At 38.5% G+C, this 17,651-nt stretch overlaps 1 protein-coding gene across 1 annotated transcript in view; it reads right to left on the bottom strand.

The window, feature by feature from the left end:
- The window catches only part of lrp2b (low density lipoprotein receptor-related protein 2b), a 52,351-nt gene that overhangs the window by 32,682 nt on the left and 2,018 nt on the right, over nucleotides 1-17,651 (bottom strand). Inside the window, exons 6-31 of the mRNA XM_077625769.1 lie at nucleotides 16,674-16,790; nucleotides 16,486-16,602; nucleotides 16,269-16,412; nucleotides 14,689-14,805; nucleotides 14,486-14,614; nucleotides 13,563-13,732; nucleotides 13,277-13,500; nucleotides 11,967-12,173; nucleotides 11,696-11,898; nucleotides 11,481-11,621; nucleotides 10,369-10,575; nucleotides 10,119-10,308; nucleotides 9,908-10,033; nucleotides 9,708-9,838; nucleotides 9,448-9,585; nucleotides 9,105-9,383; nucleotides 8,039-8,278; nucleotides 7,839-7,961; nucleotides 7,654-7,770; nucleotides 6,745-7,122; nucleotides 5,891-6,139; nucleotides 4,663-4,871; nucleotides 3,650-3,834; nucleotides 2,140-2,368; nucleotides 1,386-1,563; nucleotides 99-227 (exon numbers count right to left, since the gene is read on the bottom strand). Coding sequence (XP_077481895.1) covers nucleotides 99-227; nucleotides 1,386-1,563; nucleotides 2,140-2,368; nucleotides 3,650-3,834; nucleotides 4,663-4,871; nucleotides 5,891-6,139; nucleotides 6,745-7,122; nucleotides 7,654-7,770; nucleotides 7,839-7,961; nucleotides 8,039-8,278; nucleotides 9,105-9,383; nucleotides 9,448-9,585; nucleotides 9,708-9,838; nucleotides 9,908-10,033; nucleotides 10,119-10,308; nucleotides 10,369-10,575; nucleotides 11,481-11,621; nucleotides 11,696-11,898; nucleotides 11,967-12,173; nucleotides 13,277-13,500; nucleotides 13,563-13,732; nucleotides 14,486-14,614; nucleotides 14,689-14,805; nucleotides 16,269-16,412; nucleotides 16,486-16,602; nucleotides 16,674-16,790 — 4,677 coding nt within the window. The remainder of the gene's footprint in view (nucleotides 1-98; nucleotides 228-1,385; nucleotides 1,564-2,139; nucleotides 2,369-3,649; nucleotides 3,835-4,662; nucleotides 4,872-5,890; nucleotides 6,140-6,744; nucleotides 7,123-7,653; nucleotides 7,771-7,838; nucleotides 7,962-8,038; nucleotides 8,279-9,104; nucleotides 9,384-9,447; nucleotides 9,586-9,707; nucleotides 9,839-9,907; nucleotides 10,034-10,118; nucleotides 10,309-10,368; nucleotides 10,576-11,480; nucleotides 11,622-11,695; nucleotides 11,899-11,966; nucleotides 12,174-13,276; nucleotides 13,501-13,562; nucleotides 13,733-14,485; nucleotides 14,615-14,688; nucleotides 14,806-16,268; nucleotides 16,413-16,485; nucleotides 16,603-16,673; nucleotides 16,791-17,651) is intronic.

The raw sequence follows: 17,651 nt of genomic DNA, 5'->3' as shown, positions 1-17,651 counted from the left end.
AAAATGTAAAGAGAATGATTTATATAGTTTTGGCATTATGTGTCATTGCATCGTACAGCTATACTGTGAAGTGAAGTTTATAAATAACTCACTCCTACCTTCTACACAGGTACGTTTGTCGTCACCAAGCTTCCATCCAGACTGACAGTGGCATGTGTAATATCTTGGCCTGAGGCCTGACAGCAGGCATAGTTGACTGCACATATGGTCCTGGCATGGATTGAAGGCTGCATATGAAATAGGGTATCAATCATTAACAAAGACAAACATCCAATTCATATGAACTAGAAAGATTGGCCGTGAATGCTCTCATCTTTGACGGAGCATGATGAGAAAGCAACTTGGATTGAAAACAAATAGCAATCAAAAGAGTTAAGTCATCAATTATTAAATAATTCAGAAACTATTTGGATGGTCAATTAAGAATTCAGGGGCATTATTGACCAAATAATTGTCCAAATCATCTTTTGAAGTTTCTTAACTCATGGTTGCCAATATTGAGGTCAATTGCTGCAGCCATAGCTAAGAGTAAATATACTTTTATTGAATAGTTTTAATTGTTTATTATATTTTTGTATTTTATTTTAAAGGAAAACAGCTTTAAAATATTTGAAATAAAGTTAAGCATTGTTTTTTTTTAACTCATTTTTGATTTTTTCTAATAATAAAAGAATAAAAAGAGAAAATGTATATTCATCGCGACAAGGGTCGCAGGGGGTGCTGGAGACAATCCCAGCCAACTATGGGCACCAAGCAGGTTGGCCAGCCAATCACAGGGCACAAGGAAAGTCAACTTGATTTCACGTGGGCCGGACCCTTTTAGATATAATATTTAGATTTTTTGTAAATAAATGGATTAAAAGAACTGGATTAAAAGCCCTGAATATTCATTTTTTTATAGATCTAAAACAATGTTTATTTTAGCTTTTTTTTAAATATATTTTTAGATTTTACAAAATGATTTTTGAACTAAAAACACAGAAAAAAATTGATTAAAAATTACAATTATTGATTTAAAAGGGGGGAATCAGGAAATTTAATACACATCTATACTCTTCATTTTAATTTGATCCTAAAACAGAAAGTCAGCACTCATGATTTACTTTCCCGGGCCACACAAAATGATGCAGCGGGCCAGATTTGGCCCCTGGGCCGCCACTTTGACACATGTGGTTTAAGGTGTCCCCCACCAGGTGCCCATTGTTAGCTGGGATAGGCTCCTGCACCACCCTTGTGTGGATAAGCAATTCAGAAAATGAATGAACAATAATACAAAACCCTTGTTTGACCTTAGCCCAAATAGTTCGCTGTTATCTACTAAGCTATGGTGAAACTACAGCCAAAATAAATAGGAGGCAGCTTTGGAATGTGGTATGAGAGGTCACCTGCAGGTTGTTTAACGGGATGATCCATCACCATGCCCATGGGTTGGTACACGCTGTTCAGCACCGTGGTGACGTTACCGCCATGGAACTTGTTGGTACTCATCACCTTACTGGTGTAGCGATCTGACCAGTAGACAATGTCCTCAAAGACGGTCATCCCGTGCGGGTGCTGAAGAACCTGGAAAACCGCGGAAAGGGTGATAAATGGTGATTGTGTTTTAGGTGTGAGGACATATTGCAAAACAAAGCTCTCTACATATAAATTAATAATTTTCATGTCGATTTTTTTGGCACTACGCACCTTATAGGGTTGCCACAGAAACTTTTTTTCCTAAATAAAATGTTGCATTCCTCCTTTTTAAATTCAAAACCATCATTATGCTACTTGTCCATCAGTTTTTGTTCCAGTCACATAATTAAAAACAAAATCTACATAATCATGGCATGCAGCAGGACAAGCTGCAAATGTTCATGTTTTAGCGCCACTGATTCAATTCATTTTTATTAAGAAAAAAATAAAAGGGAGGAAAAAACAAACATTAAAACTACAAAATAAATACTAAATTTACATTTAAAATTTTAAAATGTTCTTTTGTTAAAAAAAGAAAAGAAGAAGTATGAAATATTCACTGATTTGTGCACTATAAATGGCAAACAATAACGTATATGAACTGATACATCGACTAATTTCACATTTCATTCGGAATTAGATGACTACCAAAATAATCCTTTGCGGCAGCCCTATTTTACATACTGTGTCGCTGGCCATGACTTGATGACGGTTCTTCCCGTCGTAGTCGCAGTAGTCGATATATTTGAGGTAAGCGTCTGCAAAGTAGACCCTGCGTGTAGTGTAGTCCAGCGCTAAACCGTTGGGCCAGTAGACCTTTGTACTGACAATGACTTCTCTCAGACTTCCATCCATGTAAGCCTTCTCTATCCTTGGATTCTGACCCCAATCTGACCAGAACATCATGTTGGTACTGTAAGAGTAAGAGTTAGTAATGTTTAAAATTGAACAAATAATCTGTCATGATACAAGCCATTTTTTATTACGAAATTGACATGCCTCACTATAATATAATTTCATTTAATTGGTTGAAAAAATGAAACGATGATTACGATGTTTTTCACAAACAATGATTTTAGGGCGTTTTGATTATCTGACATTTTTGGGCCTTTTTTTTTAAAAATAATTCTTTTTGAATGGACGTAAACTGACCTGCAATAAATATTAAATGCTGCAACCTAAAGTGTAAACTTAAAACCACATTCGTATACCAATTTTTGCTCAGATAACAAGATATTTAATTATCTACTTAAACATCTGACTCGTTTTTTGCCTTTTGAAAAATGTTTAACATCAAATTATAATACTGATATTAAAACAAATTGCATAGTGTGTATTCTGTAGGAATTACATGTATTGCTATTTTTAATTGTGGAAGTATTACTATACTCAGAGAAGGAGCAAAATGGCTAACTATTAAGTCAAGAGTGTCAAACTCAGGTTGGTTCGCGGGCCGCATTAACGTCAACTCCATTTCATGTGGGCCGGACCATTTTAGATCTAATATCTAGATTTTTTTTAAAAAATTTAATTGGATTAAAAGAACTGGATCAAAAGCCCTAAATAGTCCGTTTTTATAGATCTAAAGCAGTTTATTTGATCTTTTTTTTCTTAGTAATGTAAAATGTCTTTTAATCATGTTTTTATTTCAAATGGAAACAAAATATTTTTTAAAGTGGAAAACGGAAAATATTTGTATATTTATTTTTAGATTTTACAAAATGCTTTTTGAACTAAAAACACAAGAGAAAAAAATTGGATGAAAAAATTGCAGTAATGGTTTTTAAAAAGGGGAAAATCAGGAAACGTAATGTACATCTATTATCATTTAAATTTGATCCTAAATCACTCATCATTTACTTTCTCAGGCCGCACAAAATGATGCGGCAGGCCAGATTTGGCCCCCGGGCCGCCACTTTGACATCTTGTATTTAGTGAAAAGAGGGACACCTCGAGGCCAAATTGTGGGATAAAACAAATCCATACGAAGTCTATCGATATAACGTCAGCGCAAATTGGCGGCCACCTGCTAGCCAAAATTTGAAGGAAAATTTTTTGGGGCGGTAATGACGAAAAATGTCAATTTAAAGTTCAATTTCGTTTAGGCAATATATTTCATCATATTGTGCAGCACTACTAAGAGTAATAATTTAATCACTCAATCAACTACTCACACGGTTATGACCACACTTACTGGTTGCGTGGGTCTAAGACGAGGCCACGGGGGCTCGTGACGTTTTTAGTGAGGAGAACTTTTCGGAAGCGACCGTCCAGAGTGGACACCTCGATGTTCTCCATCACAGAGTCGGTCCAGTACAGGTTCCTGGCCACCCAGTCCACTGCGATGCTTTCTGGTACCATTAGACCAGTGGAGAAAATCTGGAGTGACAGGCACATCGCAATCAGCCATTTTGTAATTTTTGTTTGCTTTGTTAGGAAATTATGTTGACCGAAATAAATTTTTAAACCAATTTAGGGGTGAGAGACATCTGATCCATTTTACTGGTAAACAAATGTTGCAGTCAACATGGATTGGACGTCAATGGCAGCTGAAATAGGGCTGTCATAATTACTATAATTGACTGATTGATTAGTCAATGAACTTTCATATGTCTATTAAAATTTTCCCAAACCATTTTGATACTCTAAATAAGATTTTTTTCTTTACTTGTAAAAATAATAGATAGTTAGCTGGGATTTGCTCCAGCACCCCCCTGCGACTCTTGTGAGGATAACCGGTTCGGAAGAGGGATGAATGTAAACAATAAATGAAAATGGTTGAGAAACACTAAATACTTTTGTTTAATGTATCTTATTTTATCTGTTTTTAATTTAAAAAAAGGAAAATGTAGTTATTTTTTTTTTATATTTGCTATATGTATGATTACATTATTTAATATTGAATATTTGTGTGAGATTAATTGCTATTAACCTCACTGTCAGACAACCTTAAAATGAATTCACAAGTACTATTTACTACACTTTTATTAGAAAAGCCAATAGAAATGTATTTTAACTTAAAATACAATACAAATAAAAAAAATATTTGGGGATTTAACTAAAAACTTAATTGAAAACAAAAAAAAACGTTTTTGACTAAAGAAATTCTACATACTAAATTTTTATTTTAGCAATAAAATATGATTGTCGATATGATCTATCTTTGTGGGACACGCAATATTAGGCGGCAGGCTGGAAAAAACCTACTTGTTGTTTCCCAGTTCCGTTCTGGTAGGCACTCCATATCTTTTTTTGGGAAGCATCGGCCCAGTAGATCCTGGAGGTCACGCGGTCAAAGTCTACGGTCACAATGTTTGAACCGCTCACCACCGGTCTGACAGTAGGCGGCTTGGCGTGGATCCTGTTCCCGATGATCTGGCTGCGCTTGGCTACCAGAAGCACCGCTGCCAGAGGATCTAAAAGAGCAAGATGAGCTAGTCTGTCAATTTTAAATGGAAGGTTTTGCTAGTATGCAACATTAGGTCTGAGGGCCAATCCATCCATTCACATCATTTTGTGGTAACCATCAAAGTAAATCATCAGACAATATTGAATAAGTTTTACACCTTGAGTTTACATTAAGCAAGCAAACATGAAGAATTTGTATAGGTACAAAAATACTACATATAAAAAATATAACTGAAAATATAAAGTAAAAATGTGAAAATCATAAAATTAAAAAACTACAAAAAAGAACCAAAAAATCAATAAATAGTGCATTTTAAAAAAATATGTGGAGTCAAAAAAACAGAGACGATGACAGCCTCAAGGTCAGGGTTGTCAGACTTGGGTTGGTTCGCGGGCCGCGTTAACGTCAACTCGATTTCATGTGGGCCGGACAATTTTAGATATAATATTTAGATTTGTTTTTTATAAATGGATTAAAAGAACTGGATTAAAAGAACTTGACTGTTCAGTTTTTTTATAGATCTAAAACAATGTTTATTTTAGCTTTTTTAAATATATTTTTAGATTTTACAAGATGATTTTTGAACTAAAAACACAGAACAACTTGATTAAAAAATTACAATTATTGATTTAAAAGCGGGAAAATCAGGAAATTTAATATACATCTATACTCTTCATTTGAATTTGATCCTAAAACAGAAAGTCGGCACTCATGATTTACTTTCCCGGGCCACACAAAATGATGCGGCGGGCCAGATTTGGCCCCCGGGCCGCCACTTTGACACATGTGCTCTAGGTTAATACTGTTTCTAAGCCATTCGTCGATTATCAAAATGGCTGTGAATTGATTTTGTGATTAATTAGTTGTAAATATTCAAAAAATAATGACAACCGTTGGACGGCAGACATGACAAACATGAGTTTCACAGCCCTTTGCTCAAGTGTATTTTTCCCTACACCCAACCTTTTGTTTTCCCTTTTCCATCTAAGGATTTGTGCACAAAAACTGAAAGCTGATGAGGCTCACCAACGGCTTTGCAGGTGCGGTTGTCCGGCTCCAAGAGGTAACCTCCGGAGCAGTAACAGCGGAAGCTTCCTCTCTCGTTGTAGCACTCCTGGCTACAGAAGCCCGGGATGAGACACTCGTTGATGTCCTCACACGTTTTGGAATCGTTGAGCAGCTGGAAACCCGGCGAACACATGCACTCGGCCCCGAATGGTCCTTGGATGCAGATGTCACTGCAGCCGCCGTTGTTCAGCATGCAATCTCCTTCATCTTTGGAGAAATGGCAAAATGTCTAAAATGATCATTTGTGAATACCCTTCTCACACAGTCACAGATTTTTTAAGTCCCACCCAAGAAATATCCCTAGCAAGTACTCTTCAGGCAATACAATAAAATAAATTAAAGTTCATTGGGGAAAAAAAAACATTTACTGCTTTCCTTTGTTTTTTTGAAAATACAAAAATAGTAACGATCAAACAAAAAAAAAAGCATATATGCTCTTTCACAATTTACTGGGCTTTCTTAATTTGAAATATTATTTAAATTTAACATTTATATAATTTTATGTAAAGAATAATGAAGAATTAATGCATACATAAGCAGAAATATATATAAAATAAAAAAACTGAAATATATAGTCAAAGAAAGTATAACTAACAAAATTAAAAATCAATGAAGATAATTAAATGTTTATTCTCTATTTGTAATCTAATTTACAAATTATAAAACAATAAAACTAATTAAAGATGTTTTTTCTACCTTATTTATCTTATATTAATTCAGGTTTTTCTATCAACACTAATGGCAACCAAAGGGTCATTTAGGGTATTGCATATATTTTCAACTTTAAGTCTCGTTTCTGTCAAAAAACTCACTGCAAATGGGTGACTCATCGGCTCCGTTCGGGCAGTCCTTCTGTCCGTCGCACAATTTGTCTTGCTCAATGCACACCTGGTCGGTGGGACACATCCACTGGCCTTTGGGACACGTGAATGGCGGCGTGGGACAGTTCTGCTCGTCGCTATTGTCCCGACAATCGTTTTCGCCATCACACAACCAGTCGTTTGGGATGCACATCTTGTTGGGGCACTGGAAGTAGCTGGCAGAGCAAGTTACAGCAGGGCAGTTCATGTGCTCGTCGGATGCGTCCTCGCAATCGGGGTGGCCGTCGCACTCCCAGTCGGCCGGGATGCAGAATCCGTCGGTTTGACATTGGAACTCGTGGTCGTGGCACAAGCCGGGACCCCGAGTTGCTTAAGGGCAGACACACACATTAAAAGTAAATCTCAGTCTTAAGTAGGGATGCCACCAAACACTACCATATCTAATTTATGTTGAATATTTCATTATGTCACTTGATTATCGTATTGTGACCACCAAAAACTTTTGTGATTAGTCGGCTAAAAAATAATATCTAAATCTATATAGTACTCTATTTGGGATGCGGCTATGCAGATATTTTGACTTCCGATACAATACTTTTTTTTTTTTTAAATGTTTTGCCGATACCGATTACTAGATTTTTTTTACCAGTAAAATAAAGGTAAAAATAATGCAACCAGTAAAGGACTACTATTATTTTTGTATTAAACCGAGCCCTGCAAGTAGCCCCTCAAGAAATGCTCTATTACTGTCATAAAAAGCAGTAGTTTCACTCAAAGCACACATTGACAGTTTGGGAAAAAAATGTAGGAAATGAATATTAAATGTCATGATAAAAAAGAGACTATTTTCCATTTACTCATTCATTGTGTCAGCGTTTCCGTAAATGATATAAAACTTACGACAGTCTCGTTCGTCGGAACGATCCTTGCAATCAAAAACACCGTCGCAGCGATAACTACTGCTGATGCACTGGTCTCCACTGGCACAGGAAAATTCATAGGAAGGACAGGAAAACTCTTTGTTGGGAAGAAAGAGATAAAAAGTTGTCAAAAAGAACTACAACAGGCAATTAAGTTCTTTTTACCGCAATTTTCCTCATCTGCGCCATCTAAACAGTCTTGGTCTCCGTCGCACACGTAGCTGTTGAATATACAGCGGTGGTCGGGACATAGGAAGTAGGCCGGACCGCACGTTGTGGCAGTTCCATCTGTAATAGTCAAAAAGTTGCATGATTACAATTTCATCGTTTCTTACGGAGGCCATTTTGGACAAAATGCCACTTACTGCAGTTCTGCTCGTCTGAACCGTCCCCGCAGTCGTTGTCGCCGTCGCACAGCCACGATTTGTATATGCAGTTGTGATTATCGCAGGTGAAGGCGCCAGCCCAACAGGTGGTGGGCACGTTGGTAGGACAGCCGGCTTCGTCTGAGCCGTCGCCGCAGTCGTCGGTGCCGTCGCAGCGCCACCCGGGCTGGATGCAGTGCCTGTTGTCGCAGGTGAAGGCATAGGGCGAGCAGGTCGATCCTAAAAGACAGGTAACCCATTAGTATACAATACCGTTATTTTCAAAAAATGGTGAAAGTTAGGTTTTACCCTCCCTCAAAAAACAAGGGTGCTACTTGCGGTGAAACAACCATAAGAAAAAAAAGGGCTAAAATAATTTTTGAAAACCATAACGAGGATGTTTTTAAGGCCTATTTATGCTGTGTAAAATAGCATTTGTCTGTCAGTAGTGGATTCTGTGAGCAGTTTTTCATTTTTAAAGTCCATAAAGTATTATTTGCGGTCTACTATGACCAAAAAAGACAAAGGAGAAACGATAATGTATTATACCATCATTAAATACACCCCTCAGAAAACCACCCAGTCGCTAAACAAGAAATATTTATTTAGCTCTGCCCCTTACTGTTTCTGTTATTAGTCGTTTTTACTGTTTCTTTCTGATTTTAATCTTCAGAGTATTTGCAGTAATCCCTCGAATATTGCGGTTAATGTGGCCACGATAATCGAAAAATCGCAAAGTAGGTTCACCCCTATTATAACGTTTTTTTTCTTAGTAGCAAGAGTGGCTTCCGCTTACGAGTTTCAGCGTGGATTTTTACATTTTTGTTAACTCAAAAAAAATAAATAAAATAAAAATACAAAATTAAATAAATTAATAGCAGAAAAAAATCGTGAAGTAGTGAATTTGTAATAAGTGAAGCCGCGATAATCGAGGGATTACTGTAATTCTATTTCCTAATTGACTCTTTTTGTTTAGTTTCTTGCTGATTTTAATGTGATGTGAAGCACATTGTGTTTAATTGGACTATACAAATAAATTTGCCTTCTCAAATATATTTTATTTTACCAATATTAGTGCAGTTGGCTTCATCCGACTTATCCACACAGTCCAAATATCCGTCGCAGAGATAGGAGTTGGGGTGGCATCGTCCCTCATCGCACTCAAAAGAGTAATCCCCGCAGTTGTCGTCCGGTGGAGGGACGCTGTCGTCCTTGACGCAGTCCTGCTGATTGGTCTGCAACTTCATGCCATACGGACACCCGCATACACGGGAGAAGGACGGCGTTGGGAAGCAGAAGTGGCTGCAGCGCCCGTTGGGCACCGAATCACAGCGAGAAGTGATGCCTAAGATGGGAAAGCGTATCGGACCTCGGGTTGTGTTTTTTGGGAAAATCTCGTCAAGACTCACTGCTGTGGAGGTCAGCTGTGTAAGCTTTAATGTTCATAATGTCGTTGATTCCTTCTCTGATGGTTTGGATTCTGCCGCCGTCCCTTTTCCGCATCTGGTAAACTGCTCTGGTTCTGGTATCGGCGACGTACAAGAAGTCTGAGGGGTACAAATAAATTAAAATGTGTTATGTTTCCTGTTCAGTTTTGCCCAGGGTGGAAGTGAAACTTTTCATAATTTTACATTTCGGTTGAAAAATAAAGGATTATAATAAGACAGACCTGAAAAAAGAGTCATGGAGTACGGATTAGTGATCTGTCCAAGATTGCTGAATGTCTCTCTGTTGTTTCCGTCAAAGTTAACGTGAGAAATCTGATCGAAGAGCGCGTCCACCCAGTACAAGCGATTTTGTCTGTGCAAAAACAAGATTTATGAATAAATGATTCCGCATTGTGCAATGTGGCATCGGGTTCAAACTTACACATAGTCGAGGGCGAGTCCGTACGGCCATCCGAGGGTCGTGTTGACCAACGGGACTGCGTTGCTGCCATCGGTGAAGCTCCTCATGATGACCGCTGGACGATACCAGTCGGACCAGAACAAGTAGCTACAGACGAGAACATATTTTGATGTAATTTCTTCATTTGTGGTGGGTAAACAATATTAAGTTTTGGATCCAAATGACGACTAACCCAGCACCAGGATGCACTGCGATTCCTTTTGGGTTCCTCAACCCGTTCACGATGTCCCGCCTGGACTTGTCTGTGATTTTGAAGGCCACGATCGTGCGGTAGGATCCCGAAGACCAGAACAAAACTTTGGAGGTCCAGTCATAGGCCATGGCGTCCACGGAAGCCCTGTAGCTGGTTAAGATCTCCTGAACTGAGAGTGGAAAGAAGTCAATGTCCATTCTGTCGGCCATTTGCCATCATGCTTACTTACTGCTCCCATTTAAAGTGGATTTATAAACCGTTCCCCGGGACCGGTCACTGTAGAAGAGAACCTTCTCTTTGCCGTCAAACTCCACGGCCGAGCCGGAAAATGACGAGCCGAGGCCTGTGAGGGGAAGGGTGACGTCCTGCAGGGAGACCCCCAGCGGGATCCCTCGCAAAGCCATTTGAGTGGCCAAAAGCAAAAAGTTCTGTACCTCTGTTTGACAAGAAAAAGCCAAAAATGAGTGCTATTTTCATAGATTAAACATGTATTTTGTTCTAAATTGCCGCGGATCGACTCTAAATCCATTTCTACTTTGATGGGTCATGTTTTACTGCCATAGATGGCGGAAGACGTCCAATACAATTTGACCACTGCAAAATGGTTTATGTTGAAGTCAATGGAATCTAATGAGTTAAAAACAGTATTTTATGTCAATTTGAGTCATTTTTGTTACACTTTATGGCCGAAACTATCAATGGGAATTAATGAGTTAATAGTAAATGTGCTCTTATTTTGTTAAATAGAAAAACCACAAAAGGGTGAAAAATATTTATTTAAAAATATGAAATAAAAATAATAAAAGCAGTAATTTGTTCTGTAGTTACTATTTTTGATGTATAGTAATATCCAAATAATAATTATTAGTATTCAGATTTTCTCAGTGTATAGTTTCCAATACATGTTTCCATACAAAATGTAAATTATATATCCATAATATTTTTTCCATAGTTTGCCTGGGCCTGCAACTAATGTGTTTTTTTTCTCTGATCACCGATAGTCCGTTATGTTGTTGTTGTTTTTTGGTTATAATTATCTGAAAACGGTTTTGTTAAAAGTTGTTCTCCAATTTATGATTGTTAATTCAGTTTGTTCTTGGTTTCATATAAAACAAAAATTGCCACCCTAAAACTGTGACTTATACACATATTTTTTCTCTGCATTTTCTATTATTTGGCTGGTGCGACTTACAATCTAAATGAAATACGGTAAATAACACATTATATATAGAATACCATTTGTTGCAAAAAAATAATCTGTCATCATGTGACTATCAAAATAGTTATTTGCAAAAAAAACGCAACTAATATCATGTAAGTTTGCTTTATCTGACAACTTACCGGAGCAGCTCCGAAGATCCGACTGCAAGTCGTAACCGTAGCGACACTTACATCGGTACCCCAGCCCACCGTTGTCAGTGCGGTGGCTCAGGACGCAAATATGCTGACAGCCACCGTTGTGGCGCCCGCACGGGTTGATCACTATGGAACCGATTCAATCAGACCCATTTATATAGTCACTGCCAGCTAAAAAAAAAAGTTCTGGTGGCGCTTACCGATGGGCTGCAGCACCGTGTGGGAGACCACAAGGTGTCCAGGTCGATTGGCGGTCCGATACAGAAATGTCGGGTCACTGCCGTTGAAGCGGTTGGCTCTCACCACACCCATCTTGGTCCAATCCGTAAAGAAAACATGGTTCTCAAAGACGGCCAATCCAAAGGGATGCGGCGCCCGCGTTCCCCCGTTGAGCACGACTTTCCTGCATGGACCGCAACCGTTGAACGTGAGCGATTTCCCCATGAGAAAGAAGCACAGTGTGACGTTCACCTGTTCAAACCATGATAAGTGACCGTCTCGACTGTGTCAAAATGGCTGTCGGACCAGTAGACCCGCTTGGTGATGATATCCAGGGTGATTCCAGTCGGCGTGCCCAGCCGACTCTTGACTAACTCCACGCGGTTGCTGCCGTCCATGAAGGCCCGTTCCAGCTTCATGTTTTCGTTGCTCATGCCCATGTCTGTGAAGAACATGTAACTGCAAAAATACAAAGGTATCATACATGTAGAACTGTTTTGCCTTTTGAAATGCTATACAGTGGTACCTCTACATACGAGCAGCTCTACCTACGAGATGCTGGAGATACGAGGAAAATTTCGGGCAAATAATTCGCTCTAGATACGAGAAAAATTTCGAGATGCGAGAATGCCAGGTGGCCATGACATGAGAGGCTGTTTATCATTGTAGCGCACTGTCTTTTTTTGGCGCATCTCTTTCGTGTATAACAGATATCTACGAGCACTGAACGATTTCTTCACACGAGTTTCTCCTACACATGGACCAGAAAACGCACAACACGCATGCGCAGGCAAAAAGAGGGCTTTCTGGGTAATAAAGTATACTCGTGCACACAACACCGATAGCCAATGGCACCCTTTCTCAGAATAAAACTTCATTACCCACAATCAATACGTGGGTAGTCTGTTATTCCTTCCTTAGCCTGTTAGCTCCCGCGATCGCTCATTCAAGACTACTTCTCGTTTGCAAGTGGTCGTGCGTTATCCTATTGTGAGGACATTTGTGTGCATCATTTTCGGAATGTTTTGAAGGGAATACAACAGCAAACAGCCCATCGATAGCGAACGTGAGGGTGGAGGCGTGGCAAACAGCTAACCCGGCCAGAAGAAAATGTAAAGCTACATTAAAAGTATGTTTGAGTGTGTCTGTATATATAAATCCAAGTTAATTTAAATTGGTTTGTTCGGTTACAAGTGCGTTGCCATGGATAAAGTCCCCCTGAACCGTCCCCTGCCTGCTTCTATGTCCGTCTGTGTACCCTCCGCTCCTCTAATCCGTCTAATTTTAGTTCTATTAAACACATTTTATTACTATTAAACAACTAATTATGTGTTACTTTGTTTATAGATGGTGAATTAGAAGAAATAAAATATTTTTTCCAATCCAATATCCTTTTTTTGGTGTTTTTTCAGAGGGTTGGAACGAATTAATTTGTTTTTAGTTATTTCAGTGGGAAACGTTCGCTTGAGTTACGAGAAGATCGACATACGAGCTCAGTCCCGGAACGAATTAAGCTCGTATGTAGAGGTACCACTGTACATTCTGCATGCAAACCAACCCACCCAACTGTTGGATCTAAGACGAGTCCATGAGGACTTAGCAGATTCTCTGCAATCAACGTAACCCGATTCCCTCCATCAAAGTCACAGGCGTCGATGCGCTCCACCGCCGCCTCCAAAACGTACAGTTTAAAATTGACCCAATCCACAGCCAAGTTTTGCACGTTTTTAACTGCCGCTGTCAGAACCTCCTTAACATTTCCACCGTTGTAGTTGGCGGAAAACACCTACGGATCCAGAAATAGGAGAATGACGCTTATGGCATGAAAAGTCACCGGGCGGGGCTTGCCTTCTTTTTATAGGTGTCGCTCCAAAAGACGGTCTCGCTGTGCCTGTGATCGGCCACGCCCACCAGAGATCCTTTGCCCTGACCCGGCACCAGAATCCGAACGTTACGCCCGTGTACGTCTGCAATCATCAAGTCGCCTCCGTCTGTGAAAATCATGTGCGGCTGGCCATCTGGGAATTAAAAAAAATAAATTTAAAAAAGCGTTGAATAGAAGTCCAATTCATTTCAATTGGGAAAGACTGGAAGCCGTCAAAACACATTTAATATAGTTTTAAATGCCTTTTTAAGTGGTTGCAACAATTTGTTGTGATAGTCGTGATAAAATATAGTAAGTATGAAAGAGGAAAGAAATAAAATGTTTAAAAAAATATGTTTCTGATTCATTTTAAAAGTGAAAAAAGTAAAAATAAGGAAATGTTTCTTCCTTTTCTAATTTGAAATGAAAAATAATTGATTACGATACAAAAAAATGTCATTTCCACTTTTTATTTCCTAAATTAACCATATAAAAAATTATAATAAACATAGAACTGTTTTATTTTCGGTTGTTTTTAAAATGAACTCTTAATAAAACAGAAAAGGACAAAAAAATCAGAAATTAGAATATATGACGTTAAAAAATACGATTAAAGAGAAGAGTTACTATTTGTAGGCTCAAAAAAAAAGATTTTGGAAAAATATGCAAGTCAAAAAATCTCTAATCAATTCATTGACTATGAAAATAGTTGTGAGTACATTTCATAATCGATTAACAACCCTAATTGTATTCATGCATTCATTTCCCAAGCTGCTTATGCTCACGAGGGCCGCAGGGGTGCTGGTAACTATTTATAGTAGGCGGAATACACCCTAAAATTCTTGCCAGCCAGTCCCTGCCATAATTGTAATAAGCATAAAATGTTCAAAGTGGGTCTTTACTGTACCTGACAGGTTGGCCCTGCAGACATGACCTTGCTCCAGTTCGTATCCACTGGTACAACTGCAATGATGCGTTCCAGGCCGGTCTTCGCATAGCTGGTCACAAATCCCCCAGATTTGACAATCATTGTAATCTGCATGAAAACAATCCTCAATCAAAATGTTGTTCTGCAGTGGCGGAGAACCCCAATAATACTCGTCATCTTACCAACACAGGAGCGACTGTCATTGCCTACAATGAAACCATCAGGGCAGTAGCAAGCGCCCCCTTGTGGCGACACGTGGCATAGATGCTCGCAGCTCAAGGCCGAGCATCGTTCCAGGCCTGATGGGGACATCCATAAAAGTCCAGGTGATTTACACGACCTGTTAAACGGCTTTAATCATCTGCTGATGTGTTATTATAATTCTTTGTTGACTAAATTACAGCTGTCATGCGCTGGGATTTAGTGGGAAGCCGTCGTTTGGGAAGGTTAATGTTAAACTGTGTGTTTTTAAGGGTAGCAATAAACGAAGAAAAAAAAAAAAGAAGAAACCATCTTAGAAATACTTACAGTGGAGATAACCTTTGCACCTTCACTTTATATCCTTTATTAAAGTTAAGAATATTCTTGTATTCTTGTTTGCGGACCTAGTTAAACATTTATGAGGTATAGGGGGAACTTTTTGAAGGTGACAAATATTTAATGATTATTCGGATATGATATTCTGCAACAAGTCAATAAAAGGGCTTTTGATTGATTTAGTACAAAATTATGAACACATTTAACACAATCAGCTCCAATTTACCTAAACAATGAAAAAATACAGATCCGTTTTGATGAGTATGACAATTTTCTTGATGAAACAGATTATTTTCAATGAAAAAAGTGAACAAAATGACAATTTGTAATCATTTTTATCGAACTATTGTGCTTCACATATCAGTATTTTGATCCTATATTATATTGATTCTATAGTATATTGATTCTCTTCATTTTCTATTATTTGGCTGGTGCGACTTATAATCTAAATGAAATACAGTAAATAACATTATATATAGAACACCATTTGTTGCAAAAAAATAATCTGTCATCATGTGACTATCAAAATAGTTATTTGCAAAAAAAACCAACTAATATCATGTAAGTTTGCTTTATCTGACAACTTACCGGAGCAGCTCCGAAGGTATATTAGTATATTAATTCTATAGTATATTGATTATATATACTATATATATACTAAAATATACTAAAGAATCAATATATTAATTAAACAATTAATTGTTACAACCAATGTTCCCTCTAATTTTTTGTTTGTCTGGGCAGAAAGACAACCTCCCTGAGCACACTGAGTACCGGTGTGAGCAACATCATCATTGCTCGCTATGGGCACACACCAGTATCACACCTGCCGTAAGGAGGTGCATGTCTACTACACAAATGATTCAGTAATAATAAAATGTAATGATTAATATCTATGAATGGGCGGACCGGCGGATGAGTGGTTCGTGCGTAGGCCTCACAGCTTGAAAAAAATAAAAAATAAATGGGATTTTATTTTGTGCGCTCCATATGATTTGCTGTGCGCAGAGAAGACAATAGTGCGCAATTGCGCAGCTTAGAGGGAACATTGGTTACAACCCTAGTTCCAAGAAATGGCAGATGTGAATTGACTGGAGTTTTTTTGTTTGGCTGTTTGTTTCATTGGTGCCAATTGGAATGAGAAGCCATTTTTGGGGGGGTGCCATTTGCCACCCCATGCCACCCCGGTAGATCCCCCCATGTTTGTATTGTGTGTAAACCTTACTGCAGGTCTTGCCAGTGGTAGAGTTGGTCTCATCCGTTCCACCTGGACAATCCGGTTTCTGGTCGCAAACTTTCCCTACAGGTATGCAAACCGTGGCACCCGGGCAGCCCCACTCGCCAGGGTAGCAATCGCGGGAGTCAATGTCTGCAAGCATCAGACTTGTCAACTGTAGAAAGTGACATGTCCAAGAAGTCGGGAATAAGTGAGCAATCCTTACCACAGTCTTTTTCATCACTGAAGTCTCCGCAGTCATTGAGCTGGTCACAAACCCAACGTTGAGGAATACAAGCACCACTTGTGCAGGTGAACTCCTGTCCACTACAGGTGTCGTACACTACCAAAGAAAACAGGTAGGCTCACCTAAGCCGTTTCAAGTCCAAACCTGAATATTAAAAGCTGATTTACCGCAGTTGTGTTCATCGCTGTTGTCGCCGCAGTTATCCCAGTGGTCACACCAGAACAAATTGGGGATGCAAACGCCGTTGTCACACTGAAATTCGTGACTTTGACAGTGAATCGTGGCTGCAAGACAGTCATTAACATAGCCAATGATTATAAATATGACTTATTGGTGCTATATTATCATGCGGTTGTTATATATATTAGTATATTCTCACCATCTTATAACCCTATTGACATTATTCACAGTAATCACATGTTCTTTTCCTTTATCATACAAGTCTTATATTTGTTACACACCACATTTAACTTGAAACACAGTGTAGTCACTACTATACCCTAGTGGTCAAAATAGGTAAGCGAAATACACCCACTTATATTCAGAACACGAAAGTCTTTGTCTTTTCTTTTGCTAATAAACAATGTATTGAGAACTGACCTGGGATCCCATTTCTTTTTCCGTGTCTTTATCAAATAAAACCTCCAGGACAACAAAAAAACACGTGGCGTTGAAAAGAAACAAACGCCAATACGGTGTAGGGCAGCTTAAAATCATTAATAGTTTTACTTTACAATGTAAGCATAATATTTGGAACGAAAAACACCGCCACAAACTACAACTAAAATAATATTTGAATTCATAGATTGATTTCAAAATAATTTTACAAACTTTAACTCCTACGGGTGTTGTATTTGTTCAGCGTTGACGTTTTCAAATGATATTGTCAGGTGCGCGTCATTTAGTGGACTGTACCAACTTCCGGGTTAGCAGCAATCAAATTTGGTACTTTCCCAGCCGCAAACTTGATAACACTTGACATGTTTTAAAATAGGGCCTTAAAGAATATAAACTAAATATTTCACTAAATCCCATTTTTATGATGTAAATAAAAATAAGAAACTTTATGATACGCATCTTCGTCGTTTCTACAAGCATACATTGTGCAGAGCTCATTACTGACATCTAGAGGACAACCACGGAAC

The sequence above is a fragment of the Stigmatopora argus genome, chromosome 18, assembly GCF_051989625.1.
Source record: "Stigmatopora argus isolate UIUO_Sarg chromosome 18, RoL_Sarg_1.0, whole genome shotgun sequence".
Taxonomy (NCBI): Eukaryota; Metazoa; Chordata; class Actinopteri; order Syngnathiformes; family Syngnathidae; genus Stigmatopora; species Stigmatopora argus.
The sequence above is the reverse complement of the archived record's forward strand: the minus strand, read 5'-3'. Positions and strand labels throughout refer to the sequence as shown.